General features: G+C 40.8%; 1 protein-coding gene across 2 annotated transcripts in view; it reads right to left on the reverse strand.

Moving 5' to 3' along the window:
- The window catches only part of PTPRA (protein tyrosine phosphatase receptor type A), a 142,217-nt gene that overhangs the window by 85,857 nt on the left and 41,506 nt on the right, over nucleotides 1-14,854 (reverse strand). For both annotated transcript variants that reach the window (XM_079784900.1, XM_079784901.1), the window contains exon 2: nucleotides 10,186-10,266. In XM_079784900.1, coding sequence (XP_079641026.1) covers nucleotides 10,186-10,212 — 27 coding nt within the window. In that variant the 5' untranslated portion in view covers nucleotides 10,213-10,266. The remainder of the gene's footprint in view (nucleotides 1-10,185; nucleotides 10,267-14,854) is intronic.

The following is a 14,854-nucleotide window of genomic DNA, read 5'->3' on the forward strand; positions in this document are numbered from 1 at the left end:
ACCTCTGGAACACTGGTCTTTGGGAGGAAGGGTTTCTGGAACAATCGTGTGACTAGAATGTTGTTTCTGGGGAAAACAGTAACTTTTTCTACTAGGGGTGTTACAGTTTTCTATTTTATGCCTCTAGCACTCATACTCAATTACCATAAAATATATTTAGTATAGTATTAATAGTTTAAAGGTAAATGTAAGTCATAGTTTCCCCCATCTTATCCTATATAATACAGCGGTAATATGCAAATTGACCCTCGCGTCCTCACAAAATGGCTGCCTAGGAGGCAGAGATTTTGACGCTCACTGGCATAGAAACCTACCAATCAGAACCTAACCTGGTGAACTGCGAAGGCAGAACCTAAGGTGGGGGCTGAGGAGGGGTTTTAAGGGCAACAGCTGTTTGGTGTAAGGTGTAAGAAAGCGGTTCAATTTTTTAATGACCGGTTTGGCAGTACAGTGCATATGGCTGGCTATCAGTCCAGATATAGGGATTATGTATTTTTGTCTGCCAAGGGCATCTCCTCCTGCTGAAAAAGGCTCCCTCCCTCCCCCCCCATTTAAGTAATCCTATCCTATATAATCTATCTATACCAATAAAAGGGTAATATGCTAATTAGACCAGGTTGACTGGCCATCTTCCAGATGTCCGACTTCTTTCTGGACAAAGCCATGGTGGTGAGGGCCAAGGCAGAGGCAGTTAAGGACAATCAGGTCGGCAGGGGAGAGCAGTTTGGGGGGACCAGGCCGGCAGGGGGTTAGGGGCAATCAGGCCGTTGGGGAGGACCGTTGGGGGCGAGATCAGGCCGGCAGGGGAGGGCAGTTGGAGGCAACCAGGCCAGCAGGGGAGGGCAGTTGGGGGTGAGATCCGGCCGGCAGGGGAGGGCAGTTAGGGGTGATCAGGCAGGCAGGCAGGTGAGCAGTTAGGAGCCAGCGGTCCCAGACTGCGAGAGGGTTGTCCGACTGCTGGCAGTCAGACATCCCCCAAGGGGTCCCCGATTGGAGAGGGTGCAGGCTGGGCTGAGGGAGCCCCCCGCACCGTGCACAAATTTCGTGCACTGGGCCACTAGTTTTGAATAATATCAGCCAGCTCTATGGTTTAGAGCAGGTGTCCTCAAACTACGGCCCGCGGGCCACATGTGGGTGTTTTTGCCGTTCTGTTTTTTTACTTCAAAATAAGATATGTGCAGTGTGCATAGGAATTCGTTCATAGTTTTTTTTAAACTCTAGTCTGGCCCTCCAACGGTCTGAGGGACAGTGAACTGGCCCCCTGTTTAACCTTTTGCACTCGGATATCGAGTGTGACTCGACACGGTTAGCATTAGAATAAAGGAATCGAGAAAAAAGCAAGCGAGTGCAAAGGGTTAAAAAGTTTGAGGACCCCTGGTTTAGAGGCTGTCCCTAATTGCCTGGTACCTGGCCATGGAGTGAACTGACCAGGTGAATAATGTCCCAGAGTGTGAGAGCCCAATAAAGCAGGTGGTTGGGGTTTGGGTTCTGGATTGATTGGTTTGCATACAAAAGGCACAGTAGCAGGTGAGTTGTCTCTAGAAACTGGCTAACCCTAAAAGCGGCAGTCTCTCCAGAGTCAGCAAGGTCCTGATGTGAAATCATCATGGACACATGGTTAATACAATAATGCATGATTTCACTTATATAAACCACTAGAAAGTACAAACTAATCTACAGCAACAGAAAATAGATCAGTGGTTGCTTGGGGACAGTGCTGTGAGCCCGAGCAAGAAAAAGGGATTACATAGGGACACAAAAAAACTTTGGGGGTTGATAATTTTCACACTCTCTTGATTGTGGTAATAGTTTAACTGCTGTAGACATATGTCAAAACAATAAATTTTACACTTGAGAAAGCCCAAATCCTATATAATAAAAGCCTAATATGCAAATCCACTGAACAGCAGAACGACCGGTGGAGTGACCGGTCACTATGACACGCACTGACCACCAGGGGGCAGACGCTCAACACAGGAGCTTCCCCCAGCCCTCAGGCCCCAGGCCAGCCAAAGTGGGTGCCAGTGGGGCCTCGATTGCCCCACGGTCGCCCCACAGATCAGCCCTGATTGCTGGCCAGGCCTAGGGACCCTTTCCATGCACGAATTTCGTGCATCGGGCCTCTAGTATTATGAATAAGAAGAGGAAATAACAGATACAGCAGATGAAAACTAAGATTATTATCAACAACTATAAGCAAATAATTTTGAAAACTTGAAAGAAATGAACAAAACTCTGGAAAATTAGAACTTAAAACTAGCTCAAAAATAAATAAAAAACCTGGATAATCTTGTAACTATTAAAGAGGTTGACCTGAAGTTTAAATTTTTGCCAGAAAAGAAAACACTGGGCCCAGATGATAGAGGATGGGGTGGGGGCAGATAAATCCCAACTCATCCTAAGAGGTGAGTGAAACCTGGCAGTAAAATTAGTCAAAAAACATTACAAGAGGTGCTGGCTGGCTATGTCAGTTGGTTAGAGCATCATCCAGATATGCCAAGGTTGCCGGTTCGATCCCCAGTCAGGGCACATACAAAGAAACAATCAATGAATGCATAAATAAACAGAACAACAAATCAATGTTTCTCTCTCTCTCTCTAAAATCAATCAATAAAAAAATTACAAGAAAGAAAATTATAGTCCACTTCCACTCAATATTATAAATTAAAAATCCTAAACAATATATTAACAAACTGAATCTGGTATATAAAATCTATAAGTATAATTCATCTATATTAAAGAAGAAAAATCATATAATCATTTAAATTTATGTAGAAAAAAAGCACTGGATAAAAACACATGGATTCATGATTTAAAAACAACAACTCTCTTACTTAGGAACAGAAGACTTCTTTACGGTGATAAAACAGTTGTTTAAAACAATAATCCTACACAATTATCCTCTTTAATTGGGAAACACTAAAAGCATTCCCTTTAAAATCAGGAATAAGACAAAGTTACCCACTATCACTTTTTCTATTCAATAATGTATGCGAGGTCCTAGCCTTTGCAATAAGAAAAAGAAATTAGAAGTACAAAAATTAGATAAGATTATCTGCAGGAAATGCTGCATAGAAAATCCAGAAGAACCTACAGGTAAATTATTAATAATAATAAAGGAGAGTTAATAAGGAGGGTGATCAAGGTAACTTTGATTCAGGGTCAAAAAGACCCTATATACCCTAGCAAAAAGAGCCACTGATTTGCACTCAAGAAAGTGTTTGCTGCCCTGGCCACTGTACCTCAGTGGCTGAGTGTCGGCTGAGCATCAGAGGGTCGCATGTTTGATTCCCGGTCAAGGTCACTTACCTGGGTTGCAGGTTTGATCCCTGGTCCCAGTGCATGTGGAGGCAGCCAATTAATGTGTCTCTCTCACATTGATGTTTCTCGTTCTCTCCCCTCTACCCCCTTCCACTCTCTAAAAAATCAATGGAAAACGTATCCACAGGTGAGGATTAACAAAAAAAAAAAAGAAAGAAAAGAAAGGGCTTGTTTGTTAGGTTGAGCAGGAACAAACCATGTGTAAATGCTGACGATTTCCTGTAAAGTCTGTAGAAAAGTCAAAGGCTAAAAAATTGGAGGAGATAGTGAGATAAACTTTTAAGATGTGATAGTGAGATAAACTTTTAAGATGTGTTAAGACTTAGAATGCTGCTTCAGAAAATGGCAGGAAATGCTGACACTGGGCAGCCCTGAGGGCCCAGGTAAGATAAGACCCATTTTTCAAGAATTCTTTTCTAAAAAAATGCTCTAAGCAGTAATAGCTTAGAGAATATACAGAATTAAAGTTTTGCTGGATGAATGTAACAGAACTCTAAGCAATAGAATTGAGTACTGACAAGAGAATTAGCTGAATTGCTGAACCAGAGTCTAGCCTTGATAGGAATGGAAGGTAGATATTAAAGATGACTAAAGGAAATAAAGTACTTAAGTGACTAAAAACTCAGAAGATGTTCGGGAATGTTTTATAGTGAGAACTACAGAATAGGTAAAATGGAAGCCCCAAGAGACTAACTTCACCAGAATTATTTGGAAACTGATAGGCTCTAGTCCTTGGGGGGAAAAAATCAATATATATGGTTAACTCTACAGTAGGTCCTCGGGTTACGTCGGAGATCCGTTCCTACAGCACGACGTAACCGATTTTCGCCCTAAGTTGGAACCCACCTACATAAGCACCTACATCACTCACATGGAGCACATACACAGCAGTAATGAAGTGAAACAGTAAAAAAAATTTAAAAGAAAGATAACAATTCCTGACCTTTATTTGTGGTAAATAAATAAAAAACATAATGCACATATGTGCATACGTCGAAATGACGGAACTTTTTTTTAATAAATAAATGGGATATGGTGACATAACCACGAAACGACGTAAGTCGAGTCCGATGTAACCTGAGGACTGACTGTATATAGTTACAGTTTCCTTGAGATATGTGGATCTCAATGCCAGTAAAATAAAAATCCTTTACTATCCCCAGATGGTGCCACAAGCATCTTGTTTAATATCCCTTGTTTCAAAATTCCCTGTTTACTTTCCTCCTCTACTCCTGCAGTCAAAACAATTTCAGTGTTATCTTCTTTTAAAAAGTGAATAATGAGTACGCAGATTATTTGAAGCATCTATCAACCTCCTAACTGATTTGACATAATTATCTAGAGGCAAATTTTATATATAACTTTAATATAAACACTTAAACTCTGGCCTAATTACTTGGCAAAAATCTGGCTGCAAGTCATTTTATTTATTAGATACTGATGACACTAACTTCGATGGCTATGACACTAATACTGAAATTTCTTATCTGGAAGGAGGACTATTCATATATTCAGTGTCTGGAAAGAGTCCCTGCTGAGCTAAACATAGTGCAGTATGTACTCTATGAAAGAGTCTATGAGACAGGCTTTGCAGGGGGAGGGTAGTTTCATTCTTTCACAATGCCTGTGGAGAGTCTGGCAGCAAGGAAAGCCTAGAAAACTCATGAAAGGCCCTTTTATAACCACGGTGAATGTGGAACACAAAGTAAAGTCAGATGACCTACTTAAAGCTTTGCTTTTACTGATGAGAATTAATTCTCATTCCAGATTAGTCTCTTTCTAGAAAAAGAAAACCTTACATAATGGCTGGAAAATTAAGGCACAAGGAGTATGACTCGACTAAGTTTTAATAGTTCCCTCTCAAATATCAGCTCAAGACCTAAGATCTATACTTCATAAGCCTCTGAGAGGTATGCTCTTGTTTACCTCAGTGTTAAAATGCGTTGACTGATGGGCTAGGAGGAAATTTAAAATCTATAATACATTGAACAGATCAGAAGTTTGGGCTAATAATATTATAAGAGGAAATATTTTATTGATCTCTTCCTGGACCTTATACAAAGAAATGGATGGTAAACCTGTCTTGATAATGTCACTAATCATCAGAGAAATGCAAATTAAAACCACATTGAGGTATCACCTCACACCTGTCAGAATGGCTATCATCAATAAACCAGTAAACAACAAATGTTGGCAAGGATGTGGATAAAAGGGAACCCTCGTACACTGTGGGATTGCAAATTGGTGCAGCCACTACGGAAATAGTATGGAGGTTCCTCAAAAAAATTAAAATGGAACTGCTTTATGACCCAGCAATTCTACTTCTAGGTATTTATCCGAAGAAATCCAAAACACTAATTTGAAAACATATATGTATCCCTATGTTCATTGCAGCATTATTTACAATAGCCAAGATATAAAAGCAACCCAAGTGCCCATCAATAGACAAGTGGATAAAAAAGTTGTGGCATATATAATGGAATTTTCCTCAGCCTTAAAATAGAATGAAATCTTACCATTAGTGACAATATGAATGGATCTAGAGGGTATTATTTTAAATAAAATAAGTCAGACAGAGAAAAACAAATACCATATGATTTCATTTATATGTAGAATCTATAAAACAAAATAAGCAAACAAAATTGAAACTAACTCATAAATACAGAGAACTGATGGTTGCCAAATGAGAGGGGGTTTGGGAAAAGAGGGTGAAGAGATTAAGAAGTACAAATTGCCAGTTACAAAATAGTCATGGGATATATAAGTATAGCACAGGAAATATAGTTAATAATATAATAACTATGTATGTCAGGTGGTTGGTTACTGGACTTATTGAGGGAATCAATTCCTAAGTTATATAAATGTCTATCTAACCAGTATACTGCATGCCTGAAACTAATATAAAATATTAAATGTCAACTGTAATTGAAAAATAAAAATTTAAAGAAGGAAAAAGACCTAACTATATGCAGTCTACACGAAATGTACTTCAGATATAATATAACAACCAAGGTAGGTTAAAAATAAATTTATTCAGTGTTTCAGGGATAGGGAAAGAGGAATGAGTAAGTGGAGAACAAAGAATTTTTAGAGTAGTGAAACTATTCTGTATGATACTGTAATAGATACACGTCATTATACATTTGTCAAAATCCATAATATGTACAATATAAGGAATAAACCCCAATATAAATTATGGACTTTAGTTAATAATAATGTATCAACATTGGCTCATCAATTGCAACAAATCTACCATGCTAATGCAAAATGTTAATAATAGGGGAAATGGGGAGGGCAGGATTATGGAAAGGGAGTATATAGGAACGCTGTAATTTCCACTTATTTTCTGTAAAACAAAAACTACTTAAATTTTTCCTATTAATTTTTTTTAAATAGATGAAGATATACCAGGGAAATAACTAATCAAAAGAAAGCTGAGCCTAGCCGGTTTTGCTACGTAGTTAGAGCGTCAGTCGGGGCGTGTGCAGGAGGCAACCCAAACATGTGTCTCCCTCACATAAATGTTTCCCTCCCTCCCTCCCTCCCTCCCTCCCTCCCTCCCTCCCTCCCTCCCTCCCTCCCTCCCTCCCTCCCTCCCTTCCTTCCTTCCTTCCTCTCTCTCTCTCTCTCTCTCTCTCTCTCTCTCTCTCTCTTTCTTTCTTTCTTTCTCTTTCTCTCTCTCTCTCTCTCTCCCCCTTCTCCCTCCTTTCCACTCTCTCTAAATAGCAATGGAAAAATATCTTCGGGTGAGGATTAAAAAAGAAAAAGAAAACTAAAATAGTTATATTAATACCAGATAAAGTATTCTTTTAAAAAATATATATTTTATTGATTTTTTACAGAGAGGAAGGGAGAGGGAGAGAGAGTTAGAAACATCGATGAGAGAGAAACATCAATCAGTTGCCTCCTGCATACCCCCTACTGGGGATGTGCCCGAAACCAAGGTATATGCCCTTGACTGGACTCGAACCCGGGACCCTTGAGTGCGCAGGCCAATGCTCTATCCACAGAGCCAAACCGGCCTGGGCTAAAGTATTCTTTAAAGCAAGGAAAATTATCAGGGACAAAGAGGAATAACACGTAATGATAAAAAGGCCAATTCACCAAGAAGACATAAAAATTCTAAATGTATATATTCATCAAAGAACAAAACTTCCAAATATGTGAAGCAAAAACTGGCAGAATTGGCCCTGGCCGATGTGGCTCAGTTGGTTGGAGTAATGTCCTGAACAATGAAAGGTCTCAGGTTCGATTCCCAGTCAGGGCACATACCTAGATTCTGGGTTTGGTCCCAAGTTGGGGCCCATATGGGAGGCAACAGATCGATGTTTCTTCTTTCTTTCTTTCCTTCCTTCTCTCTCTCTCTCTCTCTCTCTCTCTCCCTCCCTCCCTCCCTCCAACCCTCCCTCCCTCACTCTAAATCAATGAGAATATACTTGGGTGAATATTAAAAAAAAAACCACACAAAATCAACTATTGTAGTTTGGGAGTTCAATACCCTCTCTCACTGACAAAACCACTAGATGAAAAATCAGCAAGGATACAGATGAACTGATGTTTTGGGGAAGCTCTATATAGCAACAACATTTTTTTTTTCCAAGCTCCCATGGAACATTCTCCAAGACAGACCACATCCTGATTCATAACACAAATCTTCACAACTTAAAAAAAAAAAAAAAGGAGTATCACTATACTTAGCAGGAACATTAAGGATTAGGGAAGCCAGGCTGGAGTGGCTCAGTTGGTTAAGGGCCGTCCTGTGCACCAAACGGTTGCCAGTTCAATTCCCAGTCAGGGCACATACCTGGGTTGGGGGTTTGATCCCTGGTTGGGGTACATACCATGAGTAACTCCACACACAGAAACCCAACAACGTAAACAAAATGGGCCAATTCCTTAAAAATCACAAAATATCAGAACTCCTACAACTATTAAAAAAATGTTTAACTTAGGAAAAATATCTTCAGGCCCAAGATGCCTTCACTGACAAATCCCACAAAACATTCAAAGGAGGAAATAACACCAATAATATACAATCTCTTCCAAAAATAAAGCGGAGGGAATACTTCCCATCTCTCATTTTTATACCAGCATTATCCTGAAAACAAAACCAGACAGTAAATAAAAATACTCCAGACCAATTTCCCTCATGAACATAGAAAAAAAAAAAATCCTCAATAGGATATTACCAAGTCAAATGCAACAATATATAAAAAGAATAATACACCATGACCAAGTAGGGTCTATTTCAGGAATGCAAGGATGGTTCAATTTTTTAAAAAAATCAATGTGAATTATTGATTGAAAAAACCCACATAAGCCTATCAACTGATGTGCATTTGACATAACACAACACCAATTCATGAGAAAAATTCTCAACAAAGTATGAATAAAAGGGATCTTCCTCTACTTGATAAAAGGCATCTTTAAAAACAAACAAAACCTAAAGTATGATTACTTCCCCCCCTAAAATGATAAACAAGGCCAGGATGTCCACTCTCACCACTCTTATTCAACACAGTACCATAAGTCTTACCCAGTGTAATAAGACAAGAAAATGGGAAAGTAAGAACTAAAACTGTCCCTATTTGTAGAGGACATGATAATCTACACAGAAATTCCTAAGAAACCTACAAAAAATCTCCTGGAACTAATAAATGTAGCAATGTCACAGAATATAAGGTCAACACAAAAAAATCATTAATGTTTCTATATACCAGTAAAGACTAAATGAAAAACAAACTTAAAAACAACATTTACAATTACTCTGTTGTAGGCCAGTCAGACAGGCATGAGCAGAGCAAGGACCATGTGCTAAATACAGAAGGTCACCAGGGCCAAAAGCCCAGGTTGCCTAGCTGCGGACAATTGTAGGGTGGGACCTTGCCACTAGGGTGACTTTTCCTCTCCTAGCATATCACTGGTCATATGGTTTGGACTCCCTGACCTTTCCTCCCTAGAGATAACATCTACCGTATGCCTCAATTGTATTTCAGCTCCAGGCCCAGATAAGCAACAAAACCAGCCACTGCTGACATTCAGGACGAGCTGCATTGAATAATGACCCTGGTGCCCGCCAATCAATCAGTGGAGACCACAACCCTGAAAGGACACACCTGGAAAACTGTTGAATATGCTATTAAGATCTTCCCCTGGGACCTCCCTAAAATCTCCACCCTTAAAACACTTAGGACAGAGGACCCAGTGTGCTCCCTGCTCTCCCTCCCTCCCAGGAGGAGGCCCCTGCCTTCCCCCTCGCTTCCCTGTCCAGGGCCCAGACACATTGACATTAGCTTCCTCACTCCCAAGCTCCAAAGGCCTTTCCTTTACCTCCATAACTTGTTTCCTAAGCCCATTTCTTCTACGAATTACTTCTCCTACCTCTGGGATTTATCAAATAAATGTTCTCTAGAGTTTGAGTCTTGGCTCTGAATTCTTTCCTAGCCAGAACTCTAGTACTGAAGTTGCTGAACCCAGGTTTGGTCTGACCCCACCTGTCAGACACCTGGTGCTGTTCTCTCTGCCTACAACAACTTCCCCAAAGGATTTATACCTATGTATTTCCTCTAACAAAACATGTTAGGATCTATATGCTGAAAAATGCAAAACACGGATAAAACAGTAATCAAATTAAAACTAAATAAATGAAAAAATTTACTGTGTTCATGTTTTGGATTCATGACCAGGATGAAGGCCACCATTATAAAGAATGATAATTACAATGTTTTAATCATAAAAAAAAAAAGCTATTCTTATAGCCTGCAAATAAAATGGAATGAAGAGAACCTGATTTTAGCTTTGTTTTGTGAGAACACTAACTTGGGGGACAAAGACTCCTCACAGCTTTGGTTTTATTTCTCTTACCTTAATTATTTGAGCTGCATCATCCATCCCCACTCACTGGAATTCCATAAATACTTTTTTTTTTAGTTTTGCCACCTGCAACTAAATGGAAAAAAAAAACACCTTTAGAAAGGTAAAACAGCTCTATGGATTGTTCCTAGGGAGTACACTCTAAGGAGATGTTTTATAGATCTGTGTTTAACATTCTAGTAGCCATAGAACAAAGCTCCATCTTAAATAGTTTAGATCATGAGAACTCAATGAGAAATTAGGTCTTTCCAGTGGAGGCAAAATGGAGCATTCCTCTCTTCTCCCAAAACCTGGACTAATCCACTGCAAGGGGACATTTGGCAATGCCTAAAGCTAGTTTTAATTGTCTTACAAATCACAGGATAGTCCTTGCATAACAAAGTATTGGTCAAAGACCCACCTTCTGGTCCAACTGCTGTAACTCATTAGCTAAGTGACCCAAGCCAAACCTATTAACCTCTTTAAGCCTCAGTTTTTTTTCTCTAGGAAAAAGAGTAAAGCCTGAATTAAGTTCTCTTCTTTTCTAATTCTTATGGTACCAAAATAATCAAATTTATATGGAAATAATGCCTAATCTTTAAGCATACACAATGGGCCAGACATTATACTGTTTTACGTGCTCTACCTCATTTAACCCTCAAAATAGCCCTATAAGGCTCATTATCCAAATAAGTAACCTGATATAAAGAGACTCTTAGGGTCACAAAGTAGTAAACAGCAGATCTGAGATCTGAACCTGGCCAATCTGATTCTAGAGCCTCATTCTTATCATCTTCCCCATCCTGCTGGGCCTTGGGGAGTAATGACTGTGGTTCTGAATCCCCTTGGACAGAGGATTAAGAATCACATCCCTAATTTCACCACCCACTAAATACCATAGGAAACTTTAGGTTCAAAACATCGAGGAGACACCATTTTTCAGCTACAAACTAGCCAAGATTAGGAAAACAAAATCCAAAGCTGTTGGGGACCTGATGCCATAGGTTGCTCATACTTTGTTTGCACGGATACTGTAAAAGACAATCCCTTTCAACAGAGGGCCTTCCGAATGTTCACACACTTCTTTAAAATAATCCTAAATACAATAAAAGAAAACTTCAGACAAAGACATTCAGTGACTGCCCAATGACTAGGCAATGAACTGGTCCAAGGCCCTAGCGTTTCTATCCAGTGAGATACTCCACTATTGGGCAATCTGGGCTGACAGAGACTGTCAGGTGTGCACTGCAGTCTGGTGGCTTCCCCTACCTGATCCTACCCTTTTCCTGTTTCCTCATAGTCATTACTCCCCAATGTCAACAAAAGGAAATTAAAACTGATAGGAAAATTTTATAAGAGTTTATTTGAACAAAATCTGAGGACACGCCCAGGAACAAGATCTCAACAAATTGAGAAAATGCTCCAGAGAATGGCAGTTTGGCAGTTCTTTTTAAACATTTAGAATCAAAAGAGAAAACGTAAGAAAGGTTACATGAAATCCACTGGTGGCAGATTAAGGAGATGGAAAAAAAACAAAAAGGAAAAAGCAAGGAAATATCTAGGATTGAATAAAAAGTAAAATGGAGAGATAGTTACTTCTTTTACAGTGGTGGGGACAGAATAGTTAACATTTAACATTTACAGTAAATAGAGATGGTATGTGGACAATAAGATAACTATGAGGAGTTTCATGGTCATATGCTTGGTGCTCTGAGGAGCCTGGAAAATTATTCTGATACTAATGCCCTCGTGCAGGGATTCATGAACATTGAAAGGAAATTAATTAGAAGTTGGCTGGCAGGAGTGGGCTAGATGTGCTGTCCCTCCCCGGCCAGCCGCACCTGGGGTGGCGCTGCGGCTCGAAGGGAGTCTGCGGGGTGAGCAGGGTCCCTCGGCAGGTGGGGTCCCTCAGCCTGGCCTGCGGGGATCAGGCCGAAACCGGCTCTCCGACATCCCCCAAGGGGTTCCGGATTGTGAGAAGGCGGTTCTTGGGTGACATGCCCCAGAATCGGGCTCCCTCCTCTCTGGTTCCAGGGTGCATCACCCGAGAACCACTGCTGCCAAGTCACCACAGCATGACAGCTCCTGCGTTAAGCGTCTCCCCCTGGTGGTCAATGCATGTCATAGCTACCGGCCGGAGCGTCTGCCCCCTGGTGGTCACTGCACATCATAGCTACTGGTCAGATGGTTGCTTAACCTTTTATATATCTAGATTTCATACTCTGATATTTCACAGGGCTCACTTAAGGTAAAGACTGACTTTTGCTGAGAAAGTTATAGGCCTGGTGCGTGACTAACCACCTTGACCTGCCCAGTTAGCAATCTATGATCAGACCATCCTGTGTGGTCACTTTCAGTCACTGAGCTTGTAAAGCCTGTCATGTGGGTACTCTAAGCTTGCCGGTTCTATAGCCAAGTACTAAGAACTAAAAGACCAGGCAGTGGGCTTTACAGACATTTCCTAAGATCAGCTTCCTCATTTGTTAATCAAAAATTGAACTAATTTAAAGACTTTTAGAGGAGACTATGGAGGCTGCTCAGTTCACCCTCCTATTCTCACAGATGAGACCAATGCCCACACAGGATGACAGTAACTGGATGAGCAAAGAAGAATCATTGGCCTTGTTTATCAATACCTAGATCTGCTTCTCTTTCCAGCTGTACTGGTAATGCATCTAAATGTAGACAGCACATTAAACACACAATTCCAAAAAGGCGAAGATTGGTGGCAAGACTCAAACCCAGATATATCTTATTCTGAAATCTGTGCTCTTACCCCCTGGATGATGTATGTCAATAGCCACATGAGGAAAAGGACTCCCCTCTAAGAGCTAAATGGAAAGTTTTAAAAACCTGATTGAAATTTATCATAATTGTCCAATAATTACAAACTCATAAAGTATGGTGCAATGAGACTTTCTATCACTGTCTGACTCTTTGAGTAAAATAAACTGGAAAGGCCAATTCCTTGATATAAAGGCCAGCTCCTAAAACGCCTATGTCAAAGATGGGAAACAAAACCTTGTGGCAGCCCTGGCCATGAGGCTATGCACCAAAAGGTCACCGGTTCAATTCTTGGTCAGGATGTGTGCAGGAGACAGCCAATGGATGTCGATGTATCTATCTCTCTCTCTCTCTCTCTCTCTCTCTCTCTCTCTCTCTCTCTCTCACCCTCTCCCCATCTAAAATTAACGAAAACATTAAAAAAACAAAACACACAATCTTGTGACAAATTAAAGCAACACTGCCGTGGTTTCATTTCCTACTGTTAATAGAGCCACTGCCAGGAAGTTCCCTGTTTACTATAGCAACAACTGGTCTTGCTAACTCACCAAGTTTCTGCCCTTTTGCTTCCTCAGGAAGCAGACAGGAAAATCAGGCTCCTGATCACGTTTTAAAAGAGGAGCTGCCATTTAAAAATAGAAATTAATAAATGCATATGTAAAAAGTAATTTTATACTTTGGCTGACATCCTGTATTTCTGTATATTAAACTCAATCTTGAAAGCACACAGTCTTATCTTTTTTATCTTGCAATACAACAATCTAGAAAATCTACTAAAACTCTCTAGAAATGCTGGATAAATGCCCTTTGAAAAGCTTAGCTAAGTTCTCAAGGAGAGAAAACTGCCAGTAGCATGAAACAAGATGTGAGCCAAAAGCCAGAGATTGAAGTATGTGCTGATCTTTGTATTGGCCCCAGAAGCATTTGTTAAGACATTTCAGTAACGGACGGAAGTGGAGAAACAGAGACAGAAAGCAAGAGAAAAGTAGAAAAGGCACTTCAGAAAGGTGGAGAGTTGGATCTAAGATTTCTTGCTAAGTTGTGACCCTCAAAGGCCTATGCTTTCAATGACAATAAACAAGGAAAAATTCACGTGCATGAACAAGACCAGAAAGCTTGTCTGACTCAGTTTAAGGTATTGGTAAGGTAAGGAAAAGGTTCCCCTTGAGAATTTGAAACCATAGACATAGACCTCATATAGGTTTAAGGTCTAAATTTACTAATTCTTATAACTAGAGGTCTGGTACATGGATTTGTGCACTGGTGGGGTCCCTCAATGTGGCCTGCGGTGATCGGCCAAAACCAGCAATGCAACACTGCCTGCTGCTCCTGCCTGCCGCTCCCACTCATCCCGGGCCCAATGCGCCTGCTGCCGGCTTGTGCCCAGTCAGTCCCAATTGGGAAAGGCTCATGCCACCACAGCGATGCTCGCCAGGCACGATCCCTGCATCTGGCGCCTGTGGGTCAGCTGAGCTGTGCTCCCACTGTGGGAGTGCATGGACCACGAGGGGGCAGCCCCTGTGTTGAGCGTCTGCCCCTGGTGGTCAGTGCACATCATAGCGACTGGTTGACCGGTCGTTCGGTGGTTCAGTCGCTTAGGCTTTTACATATATAGATTCAGGACCGTGCGCCGCCGCCCCCCCCCCCCCCATGGGAAATTAACAAAACTGGCCCATGCCAGTGAGCCAGTAATGCCCCAAGACATCTCTAGTAGAAATAAAATGAAACCACTGTATAAAGGCAATACCTCAACATAAAATGGACAGGATTCAGAAAACATAACAGTCTTATAAAGACAATAAAGTAAGTACGTTTAACAATATTAAAGATGAAAGCATCAAAACCAAAAGGAAGGTGCCCAGCTAGAATGGCTCAGTAGATTGAGCATTGTCCTGTG

This window comes from Cnephaeus nilssonii (assembly GCF_951640355.1).
Source record: "Cnephaeus nilssonii genome assembly, chromosome: 11".
NCBI classification, from domain to species: Eukaryota; Metazoa; Chordata; class Mammalia; order Chiroptera; family Vespertilionidae; genus Cnephaeus; species Cnephaeus nilssonii.